This window comes from Solenopsis invicta, chromosome 3 (genome assembly GCF_016802725.1).
Source record: "Solenopsis invicta isolate M01_SB chromosome 3, UNIL_Sinv_3.0, whole genome shotgun sequence".
Taxonomy (NCBI): Eukaryota; Metazoa; Arthropoda; class Insecta; order Hymenoptera; family Formicidae; genus Solenopsis; species Solenopsis invicta.
The window spans coordinates 20,368,311-20,390,421 of record NC_052666.1 but is presented as its reverse complement, the minus strand read 5'-3'; the positions used below and the strand labels follow the sequence as shown (position 1 = coordinate 20,390,421).

At 37.8% G+C, this 22,111-nt stretch overlaps 1 protein-coding gene and 14 non-coding genes across 15 annotated transcripts; 2 read left to right on the top strand and 13 right to left on the bottom strand.

Moving 5' to 3' along the window:
- Positions 1-2,190: 2,190 nt before the first annotated feature.
- Positions 2,191-2,262, top strand: Trnaq-uug. Its single transcript has one exon. It is a non-coding gene; the product is annotated as a tRNA-Gln (tRNA).
- A 6,932-nt stretch (positions 2,263-9,194) lies between these two features.
- Positions 9,195-9,288, bottom strand: Trnay-gua. The gene is made up of 2 exons: positions 9,252-9,288; positions 9,195-9,230 (listed from the first exon to the last, which is right to left on the bottom strand). It is a non-coding gene; the product is annotated as a tRNA-Tyr (tRNA).
- A 979-nt stretch (positions 9,289-10,267) lies between these two features.
- Positions 10,268-10,339, bottom strand: Trnaq-uug. The gene has a single exon. It is a non-coding gene; the product is annotated as a tRNA-Gln (tRNA).
- Positions 10,340-10,410: 71 nt separating this feature from the next.
- On the bottom strand, positions 10,411-10,482 carry Trnaq-cug. Its single transcript has one exon. It is a non-coding gene; the product is annotated as a tRNA-Gln (tRNA).
- A 70-nt stretch (positions 10,483-10,552) lies between these two features.
- Trnaq-cug lies at positions 10,553-10,624 on the bottom strand. Its single transcript has one exon. It is a non-coding gene; the product is annotated as a tRNA-Gln (tRNA).
- An 83-nt stretch (positions 10,625-10,707) lies between these two features.
- Positions 10,708-10,779, bottom strand: Trnaq-uug. Its single transcript has one exon. It is a non-coding gene; the product is annotated as a tRNA-Gln (tRNA).
- Positions 10,780-10,849: 70 nt separating this feature from the next.
- Trnaq-cug lies at positions 10,850-10,921 on the bottom strand. The gene has a single exon. It is a non-coding gene; the product is annotated as a tRNA-Gln (tRNA).
- Positions 10,922-10,991: 70 nt separating this feature from the next.
- Positions 10,992-11,063, bottom strand: Trnaq-uug. The gene has a single exon. It is a non-coding gene; the product is annotated as a tRNA-Gln (tRNA).
- An 84-nt stretch (positions 11,064-11,147) lies between these two features.
- Trnaq-uug lies at positions 11,148-11,219 on the bottom strand. Its single transcript has one exon. It is a non-coding gene; the product is annotated as a tRNA-Gln (tRNA).
- A 70-nt stretch (positions 11,220-11,289) lies between these two features.
- Trnaq-cug lies at positions 11,290-11,361 on the bottom strand. The gene has a single exon. It is a non-coding gene; the product is annotated as a tRNA-Gln (tRNA).
- A 1,361-nt stretch (positions 11,362-12,722) lies between these two features.
- Positions 12,723-21,551, top strand: LOC105193148. Its single transcript, XM_011157497.3, has 9 exons — positions 12,723-19,374; positions 19,467-19,556; positions 19,784-19,846; positions 19,954-20,019; positions 20,103-20,144; positions 20,218-20,289; positions 20,367-20,479; positions 20,828-21,009; positions 21,118-21,551. Exons 1-9 carry the CDS (start codon positions 19,291-19,293, stop codon positions 21,312-21,314), a joined length of 909 nt encoding a protein of 302 aa, XP_011155799.1. The 5' UTR covers positions 12,723-19,290; the 3' UTR covers positions 21,315-21,551.
- Trnaq-uug lies at positions 12,999-13,070 on the bottom strand. The gene has a single exon. It is a non-coding gene; the product is annotated as a tRNA-Gln (tRNA).
- Positions 13,141-13,212, bottom strand: Trnaq-cug. The gene has a single exon. It is a non-coding gene; the product is annotated as a tRNA-Gln (tRNA).
- On the bottom strand, positions 13,283-13,354 carry Trnaq-uug. Its single transcript has one exon. It is a non-coding gene; the product is annotated as a tRNA-Gln (tRNA).
- Positions 13,424-13,495, bottom strand: Trnaq-uug. The gene has a single exon. It is a non-coding gene; the product is annotated as a tRNA-Gln (tRNA).
- Positions 21,552-22,111: the final 560 nt, after the last annotated feature.

The window sequence follows — 22,111 nt, the reverse complement described above, 5'->3', positions numbered from 1 at the left end:
AGGATTCGTTGCGCGTAGCCACCAAATATAAAGCTCATAAATAGATCTCTTTATCATCTCCATAATTGTCATCTATTTAAACTGATTGAAATATAATGTGGTATATAGCCTTATAAATTCGACGAATGACAGAAAGAATTGCAGACTGTTATAAACTCGCGGACCAGTGATTGCACGCGATCGTTGAATAAAAAGAATTACGGGTCATTATTTTAATTTTGATCTTTATTTTTATTTACGTAGCCGATTCTCGATACGCGTCAAACAAGCAACAAGAAATTTTGTTAACGAGGCGAGCCGCGCTCAAATATTTACGAGAGCGGTGGCACAAAGGCAACAACGTCGTGGTACGAGAAGCCGGAAAAAAAGGGGCGCGCCATCACCGTGGGGCGCGGTATCGCCGCGATGATCAAAATGATCGAAAGGTGGCGAGCGAAGCAGCGAAGTTGGTCGTGTCAAGGGGGAAAGGGGGAACGGGGTAAAGCGAGTATCGCGAGAGCAGGGGCAAAACCGTAAGCAAAGTGAATCTCATTAGTCGTGCCCCGTTGCATGCCGGCAACAGAGGCGCGCGCGAGGTGGGCGACGGGGAGAGGGAGGTACTCACTTTGATGTCAAACGAGGTGCCCCGGGGCCGCTGCCTCGTAGCACGCGCCGTTATTGTTATTACGAGCCGGGGTCGCTTCTAATTATCAAGAAGGAACCGGAAGTCGCAGCCTGCGACACCACCGGGGCTTTGCAGGCATCGCGAACAGTGAGAGAGGGGGGCGGCGCGGCGGGGGCGTTGGTCCGACGGGAATGATTCTGCCGCGCGTTGCGAGATGACAGACGTACCCCACGACCGTGCCACCTGTGTTTCCCCGATAAATGCGTTTGCCGAGCATGTGATGGATTTTCGGCTCGAGCTAATAGGACGGATATCGAGATGAATGTGAATTACACCTTCTCCTTGCAGCACGCAATCAATTTTCCGAGTCGCGGATTAGCACGAAAAAGTCCAAGTGTGGGATAATTATTATACATTTTATAAGCTGATTAACTGTATTGAATCATAAAAAACAAGTTCAAATGCGGAATTTGCATTAATGTATAAATTTCTAAGTAGTTTATAGACTTTCCCGTTGTTTGCTCATCATTTTTATAATGCCTTATATTGACACGCAGTTAACACACTTTTCATATTTTGCAATGCTGTTAAATTACTACGCAAATGTTAATAAGATAATCGCAAAAATTTTTTTCACTCACTTTCTAAGAGTGAAGATATAAAAGAAAAACGTTTTGGCACATAAACGACATTTATTACCGTCGATATTCTCTTTCGAGACATTATCCCTGCACTTAATAGATAGCATACTTTCACATGCGTTGTCAATTTTGCGAAGAAAGTTCCATGCAAAAATCTTTTATCTTTCAGCACTTACGAGATTAGCGAATTCCGCAGCTCGTCGACAGCGCGTCTTCGTCCCCGAGCCGATTGCAAGTTAATCGCACGTAGAGAGCGACACGACGTATAAATCTCTGAAGCGTATGTCACATTGATTGCACATCCGCTTCCGTCGATGCCACGGCTGCGCGCCATTATAAAATCGGCCCCACGAAAGAAACAGTAATATTTATTGCCGGCTTCCGTTCAATTAGGGGTTGACACGGGGTGAGAAGGGGTCGACCTCCACCAGCTCCCGCTTGTCGATGCTTTCGAAATCTATGTTTCCACCCTCTACCCTTCTTCCCTCCCCTGCCCGTCTCTCACTTTGGAGGGGTGCTCGAATTTATACATTGTTCGTCCCGCTCTTCCGATTCGGGACGACACTCGCGGAACAGCTCGAGAGGCTTTTTTTCTTTCCTTTGCGATACGGAGGGGGAGGAGAAGACTGGGTGCAATGTAGCAAGGGATTTGTAAATAACCACTTTTACGGCGGCGGGCATGTAACACGACGGGGATTGTAATTTATTCGTGAACGAACGATATTTTACGAATGCGTAACATAGATATGATGCTCAGACAGCTGTAAACGAGAATGTGTTATTTTAACTTGGATGAAAATACAACGATTATATAAAATGTATTACAATTTTTATTGGTATTGTTTTGTTTTTTTATCTTTCTGTTTTTAGAATTATTCACGCAAGACCGAATTTTTAATTTGGATGGTTGACGTGTACGTTCAATAAGCCCGACCATGCCGTGAAGGTCCCATGGTGTAATGGTTAGCACTCTGGACTTTGAATCCAGCGATCCGAGTTCAAATCTCGGTGGGACCTAAAAAGAATTTTTTTTATTTCTTTTTTTTATTTATTATTTCTCATATAGTTGAGTATCTTTATCGTACAATATGCAAATTTTATTTTTACATTTATATTTTATTGTTACGTTATTGTTATGTGTGTTACTTAAAATATCCAATCATCGATTATACATATAAACTCACACATTTTAAGCAGATTGATGTAAATCAACTATGTTGAAAAGTTAATCAAGACATTAAAGAGATTTCATTGTATATGTAACCTATAATAGTCATGTGTCCACGTGTCGATTGCGGGAGAGTCCTATTCGATCGTCCGCCGAAGTCGCTTAATCAGCGATTACGCAACCGCGCAACTGGATTCTACAACGCAGTCGTTCATTTATCGTCTACGCGCAATTATCGTTTGATATGCGCTTACGTTATCGCGCTTCGCTCGATTTCGCGCTGTCCATCAGGCCTCTTATCTCTCCCGGATCACCGCCGTACGCACCCGATGTGACTTTTATTACCTATCGTTTCGAGCCCGTCCGTTTTTTCGCGTCGGTGTCAAAGTTACGGCGCGATGCAATAGTACAGCGGTGATCAGGAGGGAAAAAAATGAGGAAGCGATTGCAGTGTTGCTCGGAGAAATACGATCCGCGGCTGATACCATCCGTCCGTGTACGGACTTGATGTAGATTTCAATAATTCCGGATTTACTTCGCGGTTGTATCGAGAGCACGTCGAATGTGGAGTTTCTAAAAATATCGCCGTATGCCACCGCATGTAAATGTGCTATTTAAATTTAGCGACGTGAATCGGATCTTCCGCGGAGAATTTGCCGAGTCATCTGTAAGAAGAACTTTCCACGAGACAATTTTACGCGGACATACCGTTGGCGTAGGACACCGCGGAGATGCACCGTGGCGGGTTATCATAATCTACGTCAGGCAAGTGTCCGCGACGCGTTTATCTACCGACCATTTCGCAGCGTGCGTAAAGAGCGACTTTACGATCCTACTGGGACGGCGTATTGTCAGGTAGGCGGACATCGCACACGTGTATGTGTCCGTACTCGCTCCGCAGGTGGCTGCTTGTACACATACGTCCTATTAAATCTCTGTAATGATTTGTCTGGATGTCGAAACATAGCACGTGGGTCGGAAGCCTTTCAGCTATTTATTTCTCATAGATTTATTCGGCTAGATCCTTCTTGATTCATTCATCGCTGAAGAATTCCGTCTCCTTGAAATTGTGAATTTCGTGGAACACCTTGTGTACACATTACGCATATACGAGATACAAGACGCTCGCATTGTATTATGGGCATTAGCGGTGAAGGGCGACGGTGATACAAAGCGTGCGCGAATTGTGACTGCGAGGATAAGTGGCACAAAGAGGGAGTCGGATTATCTATTTTAAATGCAGATACGATACACTTTTTTCCATCTCATCTAGCGCTTTTTCTGCTTGTTTCGCAAACACGTGGAGGTAGATTTAATGGTGCGCGTTTATGCCGCCTCACGTGCTCGTCCGTCATCGCTCTCGATTGCACAAACGTTTCTGTTGCCAAACGTTACTTGTTTCACTCGCTGATTAATTGAGATAGCATGGTTGCTATTAGTTAGTCATGGCGGTGGGCTTTATCGGATTAGATAAGTTATGCGATACACATTTATGATGTACAATAACAAAATCTGATATATTCTTGAACAGTATCATCTACAGTAATATTTTAATAGTACGTGAATATTATTGATTAATTCTTGGATTTTTAGAGAAATTTGTTAAGTAAGTCATAAGATAAAACACTCATCTCTATTTACAATATTTGCATATGAAAAATTGAAATATGTGATTATTTTTATTCTATTATCTTTTAATTTTGTTTTAAAAATTTTCTAACTCTATAAAAATATCTTGCATAATTTAGTGTATTTTTTAAAAATCATAATTGTTTCGTCAATGATAAACACAATACAGTTTCGAACAATTTCTTTTATATTTATTTTTTTCATTACGTCAATATTATCGATTTCTTTAAAATGCATGGGATCCACAGGTGTTAAATAGATTGGACCATATTCCGTAGTAACCTGTTATACGATAATCACAGCGGCGCACCCAATCAGGAGTAAATGGCACGAATAAGTAATCGGCGTTCATTAATCTCGGTGGATCCTCGTTTCGTGAACCAGATTCCCGCGGCGCGGTCGTATAGTGGGTTCAACGTAGGCGGCGCAGACGACGGCGACATTTTCCTACGATCGTTACCGGAAGTTCATCAAGATGTGACAACGCTACCGTGAAACTCCTGCGCGCTCGTAAAATACTTTCCCAATTTAAATTTGAGCGCGACGATCTCCGGGAACTTTCCGGTTAACGAGCGGAATCCCGTAACTCAGACAGGCGATAAAATACTCCCCGTAATGACGGAACGTGTAATCGAGAATCACACGAGCTTTTATCTTGATATCCCGGAAATGCATTTTCGAAGAGATCCCATCACTAAGGTGAATCGATCGTTTCCTCTTCGGTAGAGTGCGATTGATCGTTCTTTCGAAAATTTAAAAGTTATTTGTTGCAGCTTTTTAATTTTTAATTTTCGATCTTCTGTATTGATTTACGAAGAAACGCGTGTAAATTTTTCAAACGATAACGTCTCAGTATCACGAAAGCCTGGATTATTTGTGTGCGGTATAAAACACGGCCATTTCGAATCTAAATTAATAATCCCGAGGTCGAAATGGCTGCTTATCGTGGCGATAGGTGGTTCAAAAGTTTTAAACATCTCGATACTACTAGCTAGCGTAACGTGGTAGGTGGTACGAGGAAATAAAAGTTACGTGGTAGTAAATTAAGAAGATTTATGCATCCTTCCGCGACGTCGGATTTATCGCGCTTTAGCCTCTCCCGTGATGGAGCTTAACTGATCGACAATGTCGAGCTTACTTGGCGAATATGTCGTATCCGTCGTACGCGGGTATATACTTTCGAAAGGTTTCTATAATCCGTTCTCGAAACTTGGTGGCTGTAAAGTCTGCCTTATCCTCGAGATAATGTACGGATCGTCGTATAGTTTTCCCTCGTGCCGAGAAAGGGCAGAAAGACAGAAAACATTAAATAGTTATCAGATATCGTAGAATTCGTGAATGAGAGATTGGACTAACGGTAATGGGATTTAGTAATGAGATGGCATTGGCTATTATACGATTATTATAGAATAGCTCTCAACCGTTATGGCGCCATCGTGATGACGTATCACGAACCACAAAAGAAGAAATCAAATTTGGATTGTATTCAAAATTGATTACATTAAAAACTTACCGCTTACGAAATTTATTCTCTGCTTATAATTGTTTTTGCAACTGTCATCTAACTCTGTGTTATCCTTATCTATAAAATAATGTCGTGTAGTTTTTCATCGTCTTGGAAAGATGAGACGAAGACAAACCGCGATATTAAATAAACGTTATCGGATATTGCAGATATTCGATATTCGTGAATGAGAAGATTGGACTAACAATAAGACGACTAACGATATCGAGATTAATGGCAGTAAACAGTGGAACTATAAATCGTATCGAATATCATTACGATTATTACAAATGATATTTTCAATATTATAATTGAATTTATAATTGTGGCACTATTTGATGATATATCATGAACCGTAAAACACGTTGAAATTTTATTACATCAAGAGCCTTCGCTTCTCTCCGCGAAATTTATTCTCTGTGTCTCTGGAATCTTCTGTTCTTCATAGTTTCAAATTTCGTTGTGACACTGCGATATGCTAATGCAAACGTTCTCAAACATTCCATTATCTGAATCGTAATGTACGTCTACGTACTTCGGAGAGCGCTTATAACAGTCTTCGCAGCTAAATGGCTGTAAAGCTATCCGACTCCCTGCGTTCTTATCCACGAGATAATACGTCGCTGGCCGTCCTAGCGCCGGATTACCGGTCTTTCTCTCTACAAATTCAAGCACGAAAGACGGCGCACGCGACGGCAAACGGGGGCGAAAGGACATTAAGTAGCGAGTCGATTGGATAACAAACATTTTATCGCGTTTAATTTTGAGAGTGAGCGCCTCCGCGACGCTAAACTTTAACAGCTTCTTTGGCAATAAATAATATTATGCACGCGGGGGCGGGGAAGAGCCCGCGGGGCAATTAAATAAAATGTGATACCGTTCGAGTTATGACGGGAATCTTTATAGCTTATGGTCGCGGCGTAACTCCTTAAATCCGGGGGGTATAAAGTAACTTCGTCGTTTATACGTCCGTTTATACACGAAACGCGCATTCAACTTCTTGCACGTTGTCTCGAGGCGATACCGTCGAACGCGCATTGAAACAAGAACTCTTAGAGTGCCCTTTACGAAAGTTTGAGGGTGCACAAAATTTGGACCAGAGCGAAAAAATCTGTTCCGTAAGTGAATCGAAATATGGTGCACAGTAACAAATGGAAAAAAAAAATGTTACCCCTTCCAAAGCGATGCGATCGCATTGACGCTTATCTCGTGTAATCTCGAGGCTGAGAAACTTTGCGTAAATCCAATGAGGCAAGCAGCTTCTTGAGCCAATTCCCCGTAAAATCTCGATATCTAAGATTTATGCGCGTCGCATCAATTACAAGGTGTTTTATTACAGCCACCGGAACGTAGCGCGGCGCGGCGCGGCGCGGCGCAGCACGACCCCCTTCGCGATCTCGCGACACCCTCGAAATACTTTGCGTCGTAAAAACGTTATTAGGCCTCGAGCGATAGGGAGGCATACGGGGGGACCGATGTTTAAATAAGACGAGAAATTCTTTTTATATGTCCAAAGCGCGCGTCGCGTCGCGTAAAAGTGCCCCGCTTCGTAAAACGAATCTCTCGAAGAGATGACGCGTATCGGAAATGGCGTACTTTTTCGCATCCAATGATCACTGGGAGTTGCACGCGTATACACGATAGTTTGATACTTCGACTCGTGTACAATGTCGCGACTTAACTGCCTCTAAAAATTGTTTGTCTACGCGACGCTTTAAAGACACGGTTTATACGATTCATTCTGGCGCCGCTTTTAGCCGGTCTATCTACCGCTTGCTATCATTGTTTAAAAATGGACTTTAAAGCACGAGATATTGCGCGACGATAAAGCTGTCCACGACGAAACGAAGATACGTATACGTTCTCTTAAAAGATATAACATTTCCATCGCCATTTCTTAAATAATTTAGCTCCCCTTTAAATAATTCAGAGCCTACTTCGGAATTTACGAGATCTAAATTCCGTCAGCATTTGCGCAAGTTGTTGGAGTATTGCATTCGTTCAGATCTGAATACCCGAAGTGTATTTATTCGATATTCCAAGATTTCGTATTCGCAATAAGGATACGAAAGAGAGAAAGAGAGAAAGAAAGAGAGAGAGAGAGATTTCAGCAACGAAAAATTGTTGTGCCCTCGATCTGAAAAACCGTAGTCGTTGGGAATTCTTAACCAATATCGCTTAGTAACGAGGTCAAGCCTCAAATAGCGTTCGTGAAATTGGGAAAACGTGTAGAAATCTGCTGTTCTTGCGAGAACGGCGTACAACAGCTTACATAATTCTTGGCGTCCTTCTACGAGGGGGGGACCGACTCGAGATTTTCCCGACGTCGTGAAAACTATCTCGTGAACCGAGAACACGTTTCTCCCCACGAATCCCTCATTAAACATTCGTCTCTCATTAAACCAGAGTGCGATCTAGGACCTTAATTCGGCGATGAGGAGTAATTAAGCGACGCGGTGGGAGAGCGCGGGTGGTGAGGCACTTTGTTTCGCAGTAAACCGAGTTTAATGACTTCATGTAAAAATACCTCATCGGTTTTACGATGGCCCACCTCTTCCCGCGGGGTCTTCGTTTTCCTCTAGGGGACGTCTCCTTCGTCTACGACCATAATTTTATAGTTTTATGTAAACTGTATCGGGCCATGAAGCACGGGCGTCTACGACGCTTTGATGGTGATTGGCATGCACGATGAGATATATAAGATCCTCTGGAGGCCAGTGTTTCCCAATCGAAGAAGAAAGAATATACATGAAAATATATGCTCTATTGTTGAAAAAATTATTTAAAAGAAATCAAGTTCTAAAATTGAATCATCTCGTTTCTTGTCATAATTATTACTAAATTATTACTAAATTTAGTAAAACTATTATTACTAAATTATAATTAAATTTTTATTTTGTTATTTACACAAGCTTAAAAATATTGTTGTGTGTGCTCAGTGTATATCTGTGTTAAATTTTTAACACAAGGAGAGAGAGAGAGATACACACACACACACACACACACACACACACACACATATAAGATATATATATTTCCTTTTTCCGAATTAAGAATAATTAATAAAATTATTTTTATTCTTTTTATTTTGACAGAATAACGGATCTTAAAAATGTTTATACGAATGAAACAAGTTAGTGGAACGCTGCTTTCTGAGATAAAAATTTCAGACTGTGTTTTGTATGAAACGCCTTGAAATACAATGTTTGGCCTTACCTACCTCAAGATTAAAGCTGCATCATAAATAATGTGATAATTGTATCGCAAATGATGCAATAACAAATCAAATATCGAAATTTACAGAATAAAATGGTACGGAGAAATATTATCTGCGAATGTTTTGAACTGCCATGTTTATCTGTCTGTCTCGTTTTATTTCTTTTTTTCTTTTTATATATGTTTGATAACAAATAATCAATAAGGGACAACAAACTTTTTTATATTTTGCATTTTTATTTTTATTATCAAAATATTTCGAATTATGAATTAAATATTAAAAATAATTTTTAACTAGTAAAATGTTATTAATATTATTTAAAGAATAATTAAATTTTATTATCTATTACTTTTTGTTTTTCCACGCTATATTTCAATATAATATATTTATTTTATATTAATATAAATAAAAAACTTGAAAAAAAAAAAAATTCCTTCGAGCCGGATTCGAACCAGCGACCTATGGATGTCCGTATCGGATCTTCCCTACTACAGTCCACCGCTCTACCAACTGAGCTATCGAAGGCTTGGAAACGTAGGAGCTTAAATCGTTACTTCATTCACTACTACATTTATTTTATATATTACATGAAGTATAAGATATTGTAAATACATATTACTAATTATTTAAATGTAAAATAATTAAACTAAATAACGTAAAAGAGTTTCTTTTAATAAAAAATATTAATATTTTCATTGAATTTGAGAAAGGTATATAAAATCACTCAAACAATACAAGCACGAAGATCGAGCTGCGAGCGTAGAAGGCGTTCTTGTTCGAATTATATTTTTGCTTTCATGATACAACAACGTATAAAATATAACTGCTTATTATTTCAAACTTAAGTATTAATATAAATATAACAAATAAAAAAGAAAATATCCCTCTAAGTTACTAGTTCGTGAATGTGAAGGCTTCAATAATATAAGGCTTCAATAATATAAGTGTGAATAAAATAAAAATATTTTATTTAATTAAATATGAATATAATTAATATTCTTACTATTCTATTATTCTTTTAAAGTTTTTAAAAAAACAAAACAGATTTTTTTGGTTAAATTTTTAATGAAAAAATAACTTGATTTAAAAACTTGTCAAAATATTTAAGAGAATTTATTCACGTGTACTTCCGATAAATAAAAATAAACACTTAGAGTGCTAACCATTACACCATAGAACCATGGCGCCTACGTGCTTTTATTATTATTCTCATGCTAAATTCTTCTTCACACAAATAAAAACAAGCACGAAAATCTAACTGTGACCGTAGAAGGCTTTCAAATCGTGTTGTTAAATACTTTCTATTTAAAACTTTAATAACTGCTTCGTTAATTTCATATGCAAAATTCTAAAATTCCATCAAAATGTGAACTCAAATTGCTAAAATTAAAATCCAGACTACTGATTACTGTGTTATATTATTTTTATTTATTGTTTATTTGTACATTGTAAAATCATACATTTATTAACACTTTCATAATAATAATTTCATGCAAAAGAATGAAGGTTCCGCCGAGATTTGAACTCAGATCGCTGGATTCAAAGTCCAGAATGCTAACCATTACACCACGGAACCTCTGTGTTTAATCCTCATTTGGATATTGTAAATTTATTGGCATTTTGACAATAATTTCATGCAAAAAATACAGGTTCCACCGAGATTTGAACTCGGATCGCTGGATTCAGAGTCCAGAGTGCTAACCATTACACCATGGAACCTCTGTTTAATCCTCATTTGCATATTATAAATTTATTGGCATTTTGGTAATAATTTTATACAAAAAAATGAAGGTTCCACCGAGATTTGAACTCGGATCGCTGGATTCAAAGTCCAGAATGCTAACCATTACACCATGGAACCTCTGTTCTTTTTATTTGTTTATATATCATAAAATTGTAAATTTTTTAGCATATTTATAATAACACTTTTATGCAAAAAAATGAAGGTTCCGCCGAGATTTGAACTCAGATCGCTGGATTCAAAGTCCAGAGTGCTAACCATTACACCACGGAACCTCTGTTTATTCCTCATTTGCATATTATAAATTTATTCGCATTTTGATAATAATTTCATGTAAAAAAATACAGGTTCCACTGAGATTTGAACTCGGATCGCTGGATTCAGAGTCCAGAGTGCTAACCATTACACCATGGAACTTCTGTTTAATCCCCATTTGCATATTATAAATTTATTGGCATTTTGGTAATAATTTTATACAAAAAAATCAAGGTTCCACCGAGATTTGAACTCAGATCGCTGGATTCAAAGTCCAGAATGCTAACCATTACACCATGGAACCTCTGTTCTTTTTGTTTATTTCTATATCATAAAATTGTAAATTTTTTTAGTATATTTATAATAACACTTTTATGCAAAAAAATGAAGGTTCCGCCGAGATTTGAACTCAGATCGCTGGATTCAAAGTCCAGAGTGCTAACCATTACACCACGGAACCTCTGTTTAATCCTCATTTGCATATTACAAGTTTATTCGCATTTTGACAATAATTTCATATAAAAAAATGAAGGTCCCACCGAGATTTGAACTCGGATCGCTGGATTCAGAGTCCAGAGTGCTAACCATTACACCATGGAACCTCTGCTTTTTGTTCATTTATATCTAACATCAGGGTTGGAAAGTAACGCGTTACTTGTAACGCCGTTAACATTTTTGTTACTTTTTTACGGTAGCAAGCGTTACTTTTTTATGTCTGTAATGCTAATGATAACGTCGTTACATTTTTACAGTAACAAATTCAGCCATTACTTTTATCGTTTCTTTAGTTCCTTATTGTCTATTTAATATATCACGCGTTGATCGCGCATTAGAGTCTTGATTGGATATAAATATTCCGAATGAATATTTTTATCCAAATCAAATAGCAATAAATTTTTAAAAGCATAATAATGTGCAATGTACATACAATTGAAAAATGTTCTTAAATATATAATTACTCATTGAATTAGTTTAAAGTTAATTTTTTGTATTGATCAGTAATGTATGCTTAATCATCACTCATAATCAATCATAATCATTCAAATATGATTATGAATCGCAATTGTAATAAGATTCAGTGAAAGTATTGTAAAAGGGAACAAATTACATTCCGCATATAGTCGACGATGTAGAGCGCTAGAGGTAAGAGCGTTGCCGATATTTGCGCTGTTGCGACGCGAATTCGTACCACGTCTGCTGATCACTCGGAGCCCACGTGTAATTCAATGCGTATGGCTCAGCGTGTGCTCGTATTTGGAGGCTATCGGAGTCGATCGGCAGAAGCTATGCCGGTAGTTTCGTGCCTACCAAAATAGTATCTTGGATATTCCGTGTTACACTTGTAGATTCAGATAAACTGCAATTACTATCTTTACTTGACTCTCTCTCTCCTCACTCAATTAACGGTTAACAATAACAACAGAAAGAATCATGTTTTTAAATGTACATAGAATGTTTTTTATCAAGCAATAAATAGGTTTCTTTCTCATTGTTCCATATTAAACTCCACACGATTTGAATAAAAAAAAACGATAAACTTTTTTTACTTTTAATATGTTACAGTTTCCTGACAAAAATTCAATCAATTGATAATATTTTTTTTACATAAATTGTACGGGATTCTTTCTAAATTTTGTATTTACTATTGTATAAAAGATTAAAATTTCTTTTGTTATATATGTATATGTATATATATATATATATGTACGTATTATTGAAAAAATTTAGATTTAATTTTGAAATTTAAAATAACGAGGTTTAAAATCTAAAAACAATGTTAAATCTAAATTTCTATAAAAATTGTATAATATAAAAATAGTAAAAAGTAAATAAGATATTAATATAAAGAATTAGAAAAATCATTATACAAGTTTAATAAATATAAAAAAACTATATAATTTTATACAATGTTCTATACAATTACAGTTTAAAGAATTTAAAGTTTTAATACTTATTATTACATATAATATTGATTATTAAGTAATATAATTTTAAAATCTACTAACTTAATACTTCAACAGTACAAAAAAGTAACAAATCGTTATTTTCGAAGTAACGGCAATGGTAACACGCTACTTTATGAAATAAGTAACGAATAACGGCAACGTGTTACTTTTTACACAAAGTAACGATAATGGTAACGCGTTACTGTTTTAAAGTAACGTTTCCAACCTTGTATCACATAATTATAAATTTTTTAGCATATGTATTTATAATAATACTTTTATGCAAAAAATGAAGGTTCCGCCGAGATTTGAACTCAGATCGCTGGATTCAAAGTCCAGAATGCTAACCATTACACCACGGAACCTCTGTTTGATCCTCATTTGCATATTACAAATTTATTCGCATTTTGATAATAATTTCATGTAAAAAAATACAGGTCCCACCGAGATTTGAACTCGGATCGCTGGATTCAGAGTCCAGAGTGCTAACCATTACACCATGGAACCTCTGTTTAATCCTCATTTGCATATTATAAATTTATTGGCATTTTGGTAATAATTTTATACAAAAAAATGAAGGTTCCGCCGAGATTTGAACTCAGATCGCTGGATTCAAAGTCCAGAGTGCTAACCATTACACCACGGAACCTCTGTTTAATGCTCATTTGCATGTTGCAAATTTATTGGCATTTTGATAATAATTTCATGAAAAAAATAAAGGTTCCGCCGAGACTTGAACTCGGATCGCTGGATTCAAAGTCCAGAGTGCTAACCATTACACCACGGAACCTTTTATTTACTTCGTTTTTATCATTGAATGATTTTAGTATGCACTTTTATAATTTATAAGTGTATCGTATAAGTGCAGTGTAAGAGCACAAAATAAAGACTCTGTTGCGGTTTAAATTTGAATCAAATGCAGAAATAAATTTAGACCCTAAAATCTTTCTCGGTCAATGATATTATTGTCAGATTTACTATTACTGTATAATAATATTTAAAATAAAACTGCAAAATTGAATATATGAGTATACTCACTTGCTTTATACTCGTATAAAGCAAGTGAATTATGAAAACCGAGATAAAAAATTTAAATACATCAAATTATCTTTTTTATATTTTTAAAATCTTCTCTTCGCTATAGCTGAGATTCATGTCCTTTATATACTATTAGGAGCGGTCCAATCCTCCACGAGGGTTGCGAAGTTCGTGACCGGACGAAAACAATTAATCAGGAACGCACGCGTGCGGTCCTTTGGCCAACGGTCTTGCGAAAACCACTCAAATTAATTTCAAGTCACAGCATATTCTTCGATTTGACATGTTCTCGAGTGACGTCCAATCAGGGCCACCCCATATGATCCACACGCGCGAGTACACAGCGTGTACACGAGAACAACGACCCACCCTCTCTCTCGCGCGCGCGGACCGGAATTTGGCAACACCCCCGAGATTCTATTTCTGTTATACTTTCCGTACAATACTCCTCCTTACGGTTCGCTGATCCTTGACTGACAGGATACTCGTGACACTTGCGTGCGGGACAATCGGGGATACCATAAGCACAGCGTGCTGTTACGCACAGTGAATCCACAGTAGGTGCGGCGACGTCGTGCGGGATGACAGCCAGCGAGCAAGTGCTATTGTGAAATCACTTTTAGATTCGATTTCGGGGATGATTCAGAATATCCGTACGGTACGACTCTTAAATCTTGTACATCCGCTCTCTTTTTTTTTTCAGTTTCCGAAGCTTCGACTATTGACAATGTGATGAAATCACGTTGCGATCTCATTTTGCCTTTAATATTTATATAGACAAAAATATGTTAATTGTATTAAATTATATGTTCTTCTTTATTATCAAAGAACTTAATCAAAATATCTTTATTTTAATAACATAATTTTAATTATACAGATTGAGCTAATAATTAATTTGAAATGTGATGTTAAAGTGTTAGTTAACTTAAGATAAATGGTCTTCTACAATAAAATAATGGGTCATTTTTTTTTAAGTCAGAAAGGGATTTGATTCGACCTACTTTTTTCAGCCAACGTAATATAGCGAGATGCTCGATTTATTTATCTTCCATTCTGTCTTGCAAGCAACTTTACTCTCTCGTCATATTTGCTCAGTGAGTCCTGCGCGTAATAATTCTCCAGGAGTAGCAGAACTCCATGTTATCCCGGTCTACGATTACATCTTTATGATCTTATAACGGTTCGTGCGCGTAAGGGATTCTCCTTTTTTTAATCCCCCGTTCGATTGAAGGAAAGAACACGAGAATCGTGTTTCCTGTGAGCGCAAGCTACTTCCCTCGGTTTCTCTTACCCTTGTGCAAATTCGCTTTATCGTCGCGACCGCCGTGGAAAGCCACGCGCCCCCTCGCACGGCGCGGAAGGACTTCGTTGTGTACACTTATTTCACGCTTGGTGGAACGACAGGACTCGAAGGGAACATCCTTTTCTCTTCACGAGACACGCAAAATCGAAGAAAGCCGAGATGGAATATCTTTCGGTGCACGAACCGTGATAAATTCAAGCGGTAATACTTTCGAAAATGGATAACAAAAGTGAGATTTTAAAATCTAAAAGATTATTTGAAAGTAACTTAGACCTTTCTTCCCTTCACATACACACGTTGTAAGTGTGTATCTCGCATGTAGAATGATATCAAAGTACAACCAAAGTGCTTAGCGACAGAAGATGCATTTCGTCGTATAAAGAGCCACAGCTCAAGAGACGCTTTATCGTCGCTACGTTTTTTGTTTTTCACTAATGAATTTTTTACATGAATGAATAAACGGTATTTCGCATTATTCTCAATCAGCGCGACTGTTCTGTCGCAAAGGCGAGGGAGGCTGCGATATCGGTGAAAGCAGAGCTAAAATCGCGGTGAGATCGGTGAGAAATGCTGGGAAATGGTAGCGAAAAGTGCATCAGCATGGGGGCTTTGCTGATTTACGAGGAGTCGTTGCTAGGAGAGCATTAATATCCGTGACGGAATATTAAACCGCGAGCGTCAATGGGTAGATCTTCAAAGGGATTTTCAGGGTGTCAGGGACGAGAAAGGGAGAGACAGAAAAAGAAAGAAAGATAGAGAGAGAGAGAGAGAGAGAGAGAGAGAGAGAGAGAAAGCTGCATCCCCGCAAGATTATGAGATTCTCGTTAAGTGTCACGTGTAAAGAGTTCTTTCATACATGGTCGAGCCAACCCCTGGGTAGCGTTGCTCGTGAAATACCGTCAGATAAAGGTGACATGAAAATTTATCGAACGCACGGGGTTTTCAGAGATTCGCTTTAAACTCCTCCCCCAAGCTCTGATATCCTGTGTACGATGGAACGTAAGCTGGCTTACTTCGCCAGCGGTTTTACCGCGGTAAGCGAAAGAACAGAAAATTGTGCGGATGAATGCGACTCGGAGCTGAATTTAAAAAAGTGCTCGTTTTACGTGGAATTATTGTAAAAGTTTTATCACGTTTCTGTAGAGACGTGTAAATGGAATTTCCCTAGACTTCGTACAATGACGCATTTACGCAAAGGTATCAGTCATATTTTATCGCATATTTCAGTTTTGCTTCTCGTAATCTTTGAATATCGATTACTTTTGTTGATTCTCAAATCGAGTGAGAAACGATGAAAATTTCCAATGGAAATTTTTTGCTTCGCCAAATAATCAGTAACTTTATCCACTGCGAAACGCGAGCAAAGCATTCGAGGAAAGACGGTTAATGAGATAAGAGAAGTGGACGTGGAATCAGTTCCGGTAATAACGAGGGAGCATTTTTATAACGAGGATCGGCGTCGACCGCCTTCTCCTGAGGGACAGAAGCGAGACGTTCCTCGCTCGCTCGCGTTCGCCGCTCGCCCTCTGCCGCGCTCCGTCCCCTCGGCGCCGGTCGCGCGGGCGGGGACGGACTTAATTATCTAATTAATTAACCTCAATCAGAACGATGAGTAATTTCTCGCTCGGATGGCGCCTTTGCCGCCGAGACTTTCTCGTCGCGTTGACTGCGGGGAGCGAATTACGGATGAGCTCACGGCAAATCGATTATGTCCCGATGCTGTCGCCCCGAAACGGCGTGTCTCCGCCGCCGTAGCAGCTCACACACAAGAGAGGGTGAGTTCCTCCCGCCAGGATCCACGATCCTCCGGCGATATCCTGCTCTAGCTGGCCGACCAATTCTCTTCCCCCGTGTCTCGTCCACCTTTATCTTTGGCGCTTACGCTGATCGCACGATAACTCGTTCGTGAAGGGCGATCGTGGTCGTTCGTCCTTCGTGTGGAGTTTGTCCTTCAACGCGGTGAAAAGCTTGGGTTGATTCAGGGAATTTTGGGTAAAAAAGATAAATGAATATTCTTGCGAATCGCGACTGACCTCTACTTTCGTTATATTCCCATAGAGTAAAAGAAAGAATAAATGTCATATTAAGTAAAAAAACGGATCGCATGAATAACAGCGACAAGTAGAAGATTCATCTTGGAAACAATTATTTTCCATTCCGATATCAAATGTTGGTTCCAAATTCCAGTGTCGCGTTTATTTAACAACCACTTAAATTGCCGAATAAACTCTCCGATTCCCCTCGTGCAAAATAACAACGACCTTTTCGCGGCGGGTTCTCAATTTCTATTCTGGATACCTCAGGTCGTTTCTCAATCCCGTCTTTTCTCCGACAAAAGCACCCCCAAAGCTGCCATCCAGCTGCACCCTGCGCGGCAGCACCGCCCCCAATGTGTAACTGACGTTTTTGACGCGTCAAGTGGTTCCATCGCGCTTCTACCTCGAGGGTCGCCGCGTTTATCGGCTACTGTTTTACATAAATATCCCCGGGAGGGTGATGGATCGGTGAGAGCGAAGCTGTGGACGTCGCGCGCGTTTCGACAGGACACGCAAACGCATCGCGGAGATTCCTCTAAGTGATCTCAAGTGTTTTCGCAGTTGATTCGCGCGTCATAACGATATTCACCATCCCGCGTCCGCTCGGTGCTTTTTAAGCTCCGTTTAACCCTGGCCTCGGGACCCGTCTAACTTGGATATTTAGTTAGTCAACCCTGCCCGCGAGGCGTCATGAGAAACGACAAGTGGCTCGGTCTCGCCCCAGCTAGAGCCTGCCGATGCTCGAGCGTATCACCGGCTGTGTACATATTCGGGCGTATGTCACGATGACGCGCGTGTGTGTGGTTTGTCGTTGCATACCGAGCGGTCTGTATGCCTTTCATGTGATAATCCTTGTGTATTTAATCGGAGGACGTCGATGGAGCCGACTCGGTGCTTGACGTAAAAAGCAAACGATCCCTCGTGGATTAGTTCATAATTTGCTTTGAGCGTGGAGAACAGGATAGAGGACGGAGCACTCGAACGCGGCGAACGCGGCGAACGCGACTTTTAACGAGTGTTTATTCAACAGTTTAGATTTTTTTTCCCTTCAACTTTGATTCCTGCCGCTTTTCAATAGTTACTAGATAGTTACTCGTGACTCTATTTAAGTTTCAGTTAAATGTACCTTTCAGTTGTCGGTACTAGCTCCGTGACGAAAGTGCCTGCATAGCGTAAAGTTGAATTTAATACCTGTACTATCTTGCAGACCCTTGCTGAGATGAGGCCGCGGAATAGCACGTTTTAATGATGACGATGTAGCGGTGCTGACATTTGAAATTTCGGTTCGTAAAATTATAAAGCGTCATTTACAACGAAACTGCTCGCGTTATAATTAAAATTCTCGTAAACGGGGATTATGAGTTGTGTCGTATAAAAATGAGAAAGATTATAGATTGCACTTTAAGTTGTTATACGTATTTAAGTACGATAAGCATTAAGGACAGTTCGAGAATGTAACACTTATATTAATAACGGATTATAACAATGATAAGGATAATTATGACCCCTATATGTTCTTTGCGCTGTCGCGCTTCCTATCACTTATCGAAATTACGCTCTCTCTTATCGCGGGAATTATTCGTACCACTCGTGTCGCAACCTCTGCAATCGATAAACGCGGCCATCGCTATATGAAGTCACCTGCTTCAACACGCGCCTTCGCGCCTTAATTATGTTTGTATGAAAGAGATTACATTATCGCGATCCCGCGAGGTGTTATTATACGAATCCATGCGGGGGAGATAATATTCCGATAAGAAAGCTTTTCAGAAGTTACGATATACCAATGCATAAAATATCGCAATTTGAGAACCCTTAAATGCAAAGCGTCAAACAATCCGATTTAAACGATGGAATTTTGAAAATAAAAACTTTATTAGCATAATTTTCTAATAAATTAAAAATTTACGCGATTCTTATTAAAAATTACTGGCTTATCGCGCCAGCATTCGTTAACAGAATTTTTGATGAAGATGGTTTTGTTCCACGAAGTTTGCCACGGCTTTCCGCGATATTCCGCTATTCACGAGTACTTTACGAGGCAGATATAAATGAGACGCATTCACACGATGCTGTCAAATCATCCGGAAATTCTCGTTCCACGTCTTATCGCAGAGATACGTCGCTAGACTTCCACGTTTGTTGGTTTGTTCGAGTTTCTCTGATTTTCGTAACTCTTTACTTTGCTAATGGATTGCGCTCTCGAGAATGTTCTCGCAGAGGCCGTGCTATTTCTCTCAACTATCGAGATCTCATCCGATTTTGAAGTTTGTTGACATTTACGATCGTCAGGTAAACCCTTTAAATCAGCGTTAAAGTCAAATAATTTTGCGGTGATAATTTGAGTCTGATATTTTTTTCTATTTAATTATTCATATTTCTAGTCGTTTATACGAACGTACGTTTTGGATAACTTTTACGTCTGCATTTTGATGTATATTTTATTCTACATAGCGCTGTGGTATGCTAACAACGTGAGTAGTCTAAATAAGTTATGATTGTAAAATCATAAACAATATGTATATAGTTAATATAAATAAATATTAATTAATTAAATATATTTAAAAAATGTGCGTATGTATAATTAATTAAAATATATATACATATGCTTTTTAGACATGTAATTAAAAAATAGCGTTATATCTATCTTTTGAAGCCTCAAATTAATTTTAATCTATTTTTCTATACAATTGTTTTCAAGATAATAAAACGAATTGAAAAATCAAATCAGGAGATGTCAATGACAGTTGCAGAGAATAAAACGGTCAGTTCAATTTGACATTCTTATGCTCATTCATGATCAATCTTTCCTTATACGCTATAATCAATGCTGTAATATTTATGCATCTTTTTATCAAGAACTCTTTTTAGAAATTAAACAAATTGGTTTTGTTAAAAACCAAGAAGGCGGAATTTGAAGAAGTAATCGTACGAACGGTTAGCTAAATTTCAATGGTTTCTTATATTTTTCCTTTGTAGTAATATCTACGTACATGTAATTAAAGATATTTATCTTATAGACTGATGCGCAAAAGGTGACTACAAAACATTTAGAAGACGAAGTAAGTTTAAAAGTTGCATAAATAATCTACGCATAAATTTTTTGATACTAATGTAATTAAATATATTATGCAGATGCACAGGCTTAGCACAGAATTAATTACGACATCCAATAAAATCACCGGATTGGAAAAAGTCATGGGAAAAGTAATGGTCGTCTCTCGACGTCTGTTCTGCAGTTAATCATTTTAATTTCAGCTTCAATAATTGTTATTAAATCGTAGATGGTTTTTAGTACAAATACCCAGACAAATTACTTACATGCTCAGCCGGTGCTATCGACAGTGAATATCCAAAAGAATTCAAAGGAGCTCCGAGCCCGTTCGAAAAGTTCAAGGTGAATTAAATGCATTTTTCTCGAAAAAGAAACATTGGATAAGATACTCTAAATCTCTTATATTACATATTAATAAAAAAAATATTATGGTTAACGTGCAAACAAATTATTAATTAATCTTTTTAATCAATATTTTTATATCCGTATAACAAAATTTGTTTTTGTTTGAATTTATTCGCAGCTGTTTAATTGAATTAAATCTTAATGGTTTTGTTTCACATTCAAAATATTATATTAAGTTATTATTAATATGTATTTATATATGGATATCAAGAATTATTTAAAAAAAAGTAACTGATTGTAACTTTAAAATTATATTTTACTTAAAATATAAAATATGACTTTAAGATTCTCGAACCATCATTTCCACCGTCTGTGCCACCGGAACCTCCGCCTCGGAAGTACGGGACCTTTGTCAGCAGACCGCCTGGGCAGCGGAGAACGTCGTCTGCAGCTGCACCTGCGACTTCACCGCCAAAAATCGGATTCAAATAACAGCGCTTCTGCAGAAGCGTCCTCCGAATCTCCCAGTAAGCAAGAAACATTAAAGCAACATTTAAAAATGTTGATTTTACGTATTTTTAAACGTTTGAAAATAATATTTAAATCGAGTTAATTTTGCAATCTCTATCTTACAGCTACCAATAAAATTCTTTCGCGATATAATTATTATGATGGTAATCGACAAAGGCATTCCAAGTGGCTTAAAACACGTTCACGACGACCTTCATGTTGTAATATGCATAAGATACATATGGATTCTTTAAGAAATATCACACCTTTCACGAAATCATTATTAGGATTGGCTACCATCTTTTTTCGCGGATATCCGTAAAAATAGAATATTCGAGTGATTTTAATGATTTATCAAAAATAAATTCCTTAATTTTCGGTACATTTTATTTTCATTTTTAAACCGTTATTAATACAATTATATTATAAAGTATGCAATTTTAATATTTTAATATTTTTTTTGTAATATTGTACATATCTACGAAATTGATACTATGGCTATAAAAATTGTGTAAATGAAATTGTAATAAATACATAATAAATATGTAATTACTATAATCATTACTCGTATTTTATTTAAACCCTTATTGAGCTTCTAATTTAAGTTCCAATTGAAATATTATAAACGAAAGATTTGCATTACTGCTGCTGCAGCAAACTTTACGTTAATGTTCTAACGTGTTACGAACATAAAAAAGGCTTAGTCTGCGACTCGCTAAAGCGTGGACATGGCGTGAGACGCGACTTTTGATATTTCTGAATAATAATAATAATATTATGAGAGTTTTTTTATTCCAGTTAAAGTTGTTTGCATGTTATACATAACAGAAATAAAATTATGCACGAGCAATATATTTTAACAAAATAGCAACAAAGGGGTATTTGGTTTCTTCCTTTTTCTTTTAATGTTTTTCTTATTCAGTGATCTGTTGTATAACTTACAACTTTGTACGTAAATTACATAAGTCGCTATTAATAGTAATATATGGACTACATTTGCATTCACATTAAAAGATACGATTGCCCAACATCCTGCCGCGCAGCTTGTTAATCCGATCGCAAACGTATATAAAAAAAATGAAATTTAAACTACAATAGAAGTCGGAATAGTGCAAAAAA

What these genes read in the sequence shown, in the direction of transcription:
- LOC105193148 (XM_011157497.3), top strand. Translation starts at nt 19,291, where the DNA reads ATGTTCTCGCAGAGGCCGTGCTATTTCTCTCAACTATCGAGATCTCAT. An exon ending in CGCTGTGGTATGCTAACAAC is followed by an intron (nt 19,557 to 19,783) that starts GTGAGTAGTCTA and finishes ATTGTTTTCAAG; the next exon opens with ATAATAAAACGAATTGAAAA. An exon ending in CAGTTGCAGAGAATAAAACG is followed by an intron (nt 19,847 to 19,953) that starts GTCAGTTCAATT and finishes AACTCTTTTTAG; the next exon opens with AAATTAAACAAATTGGTTTT.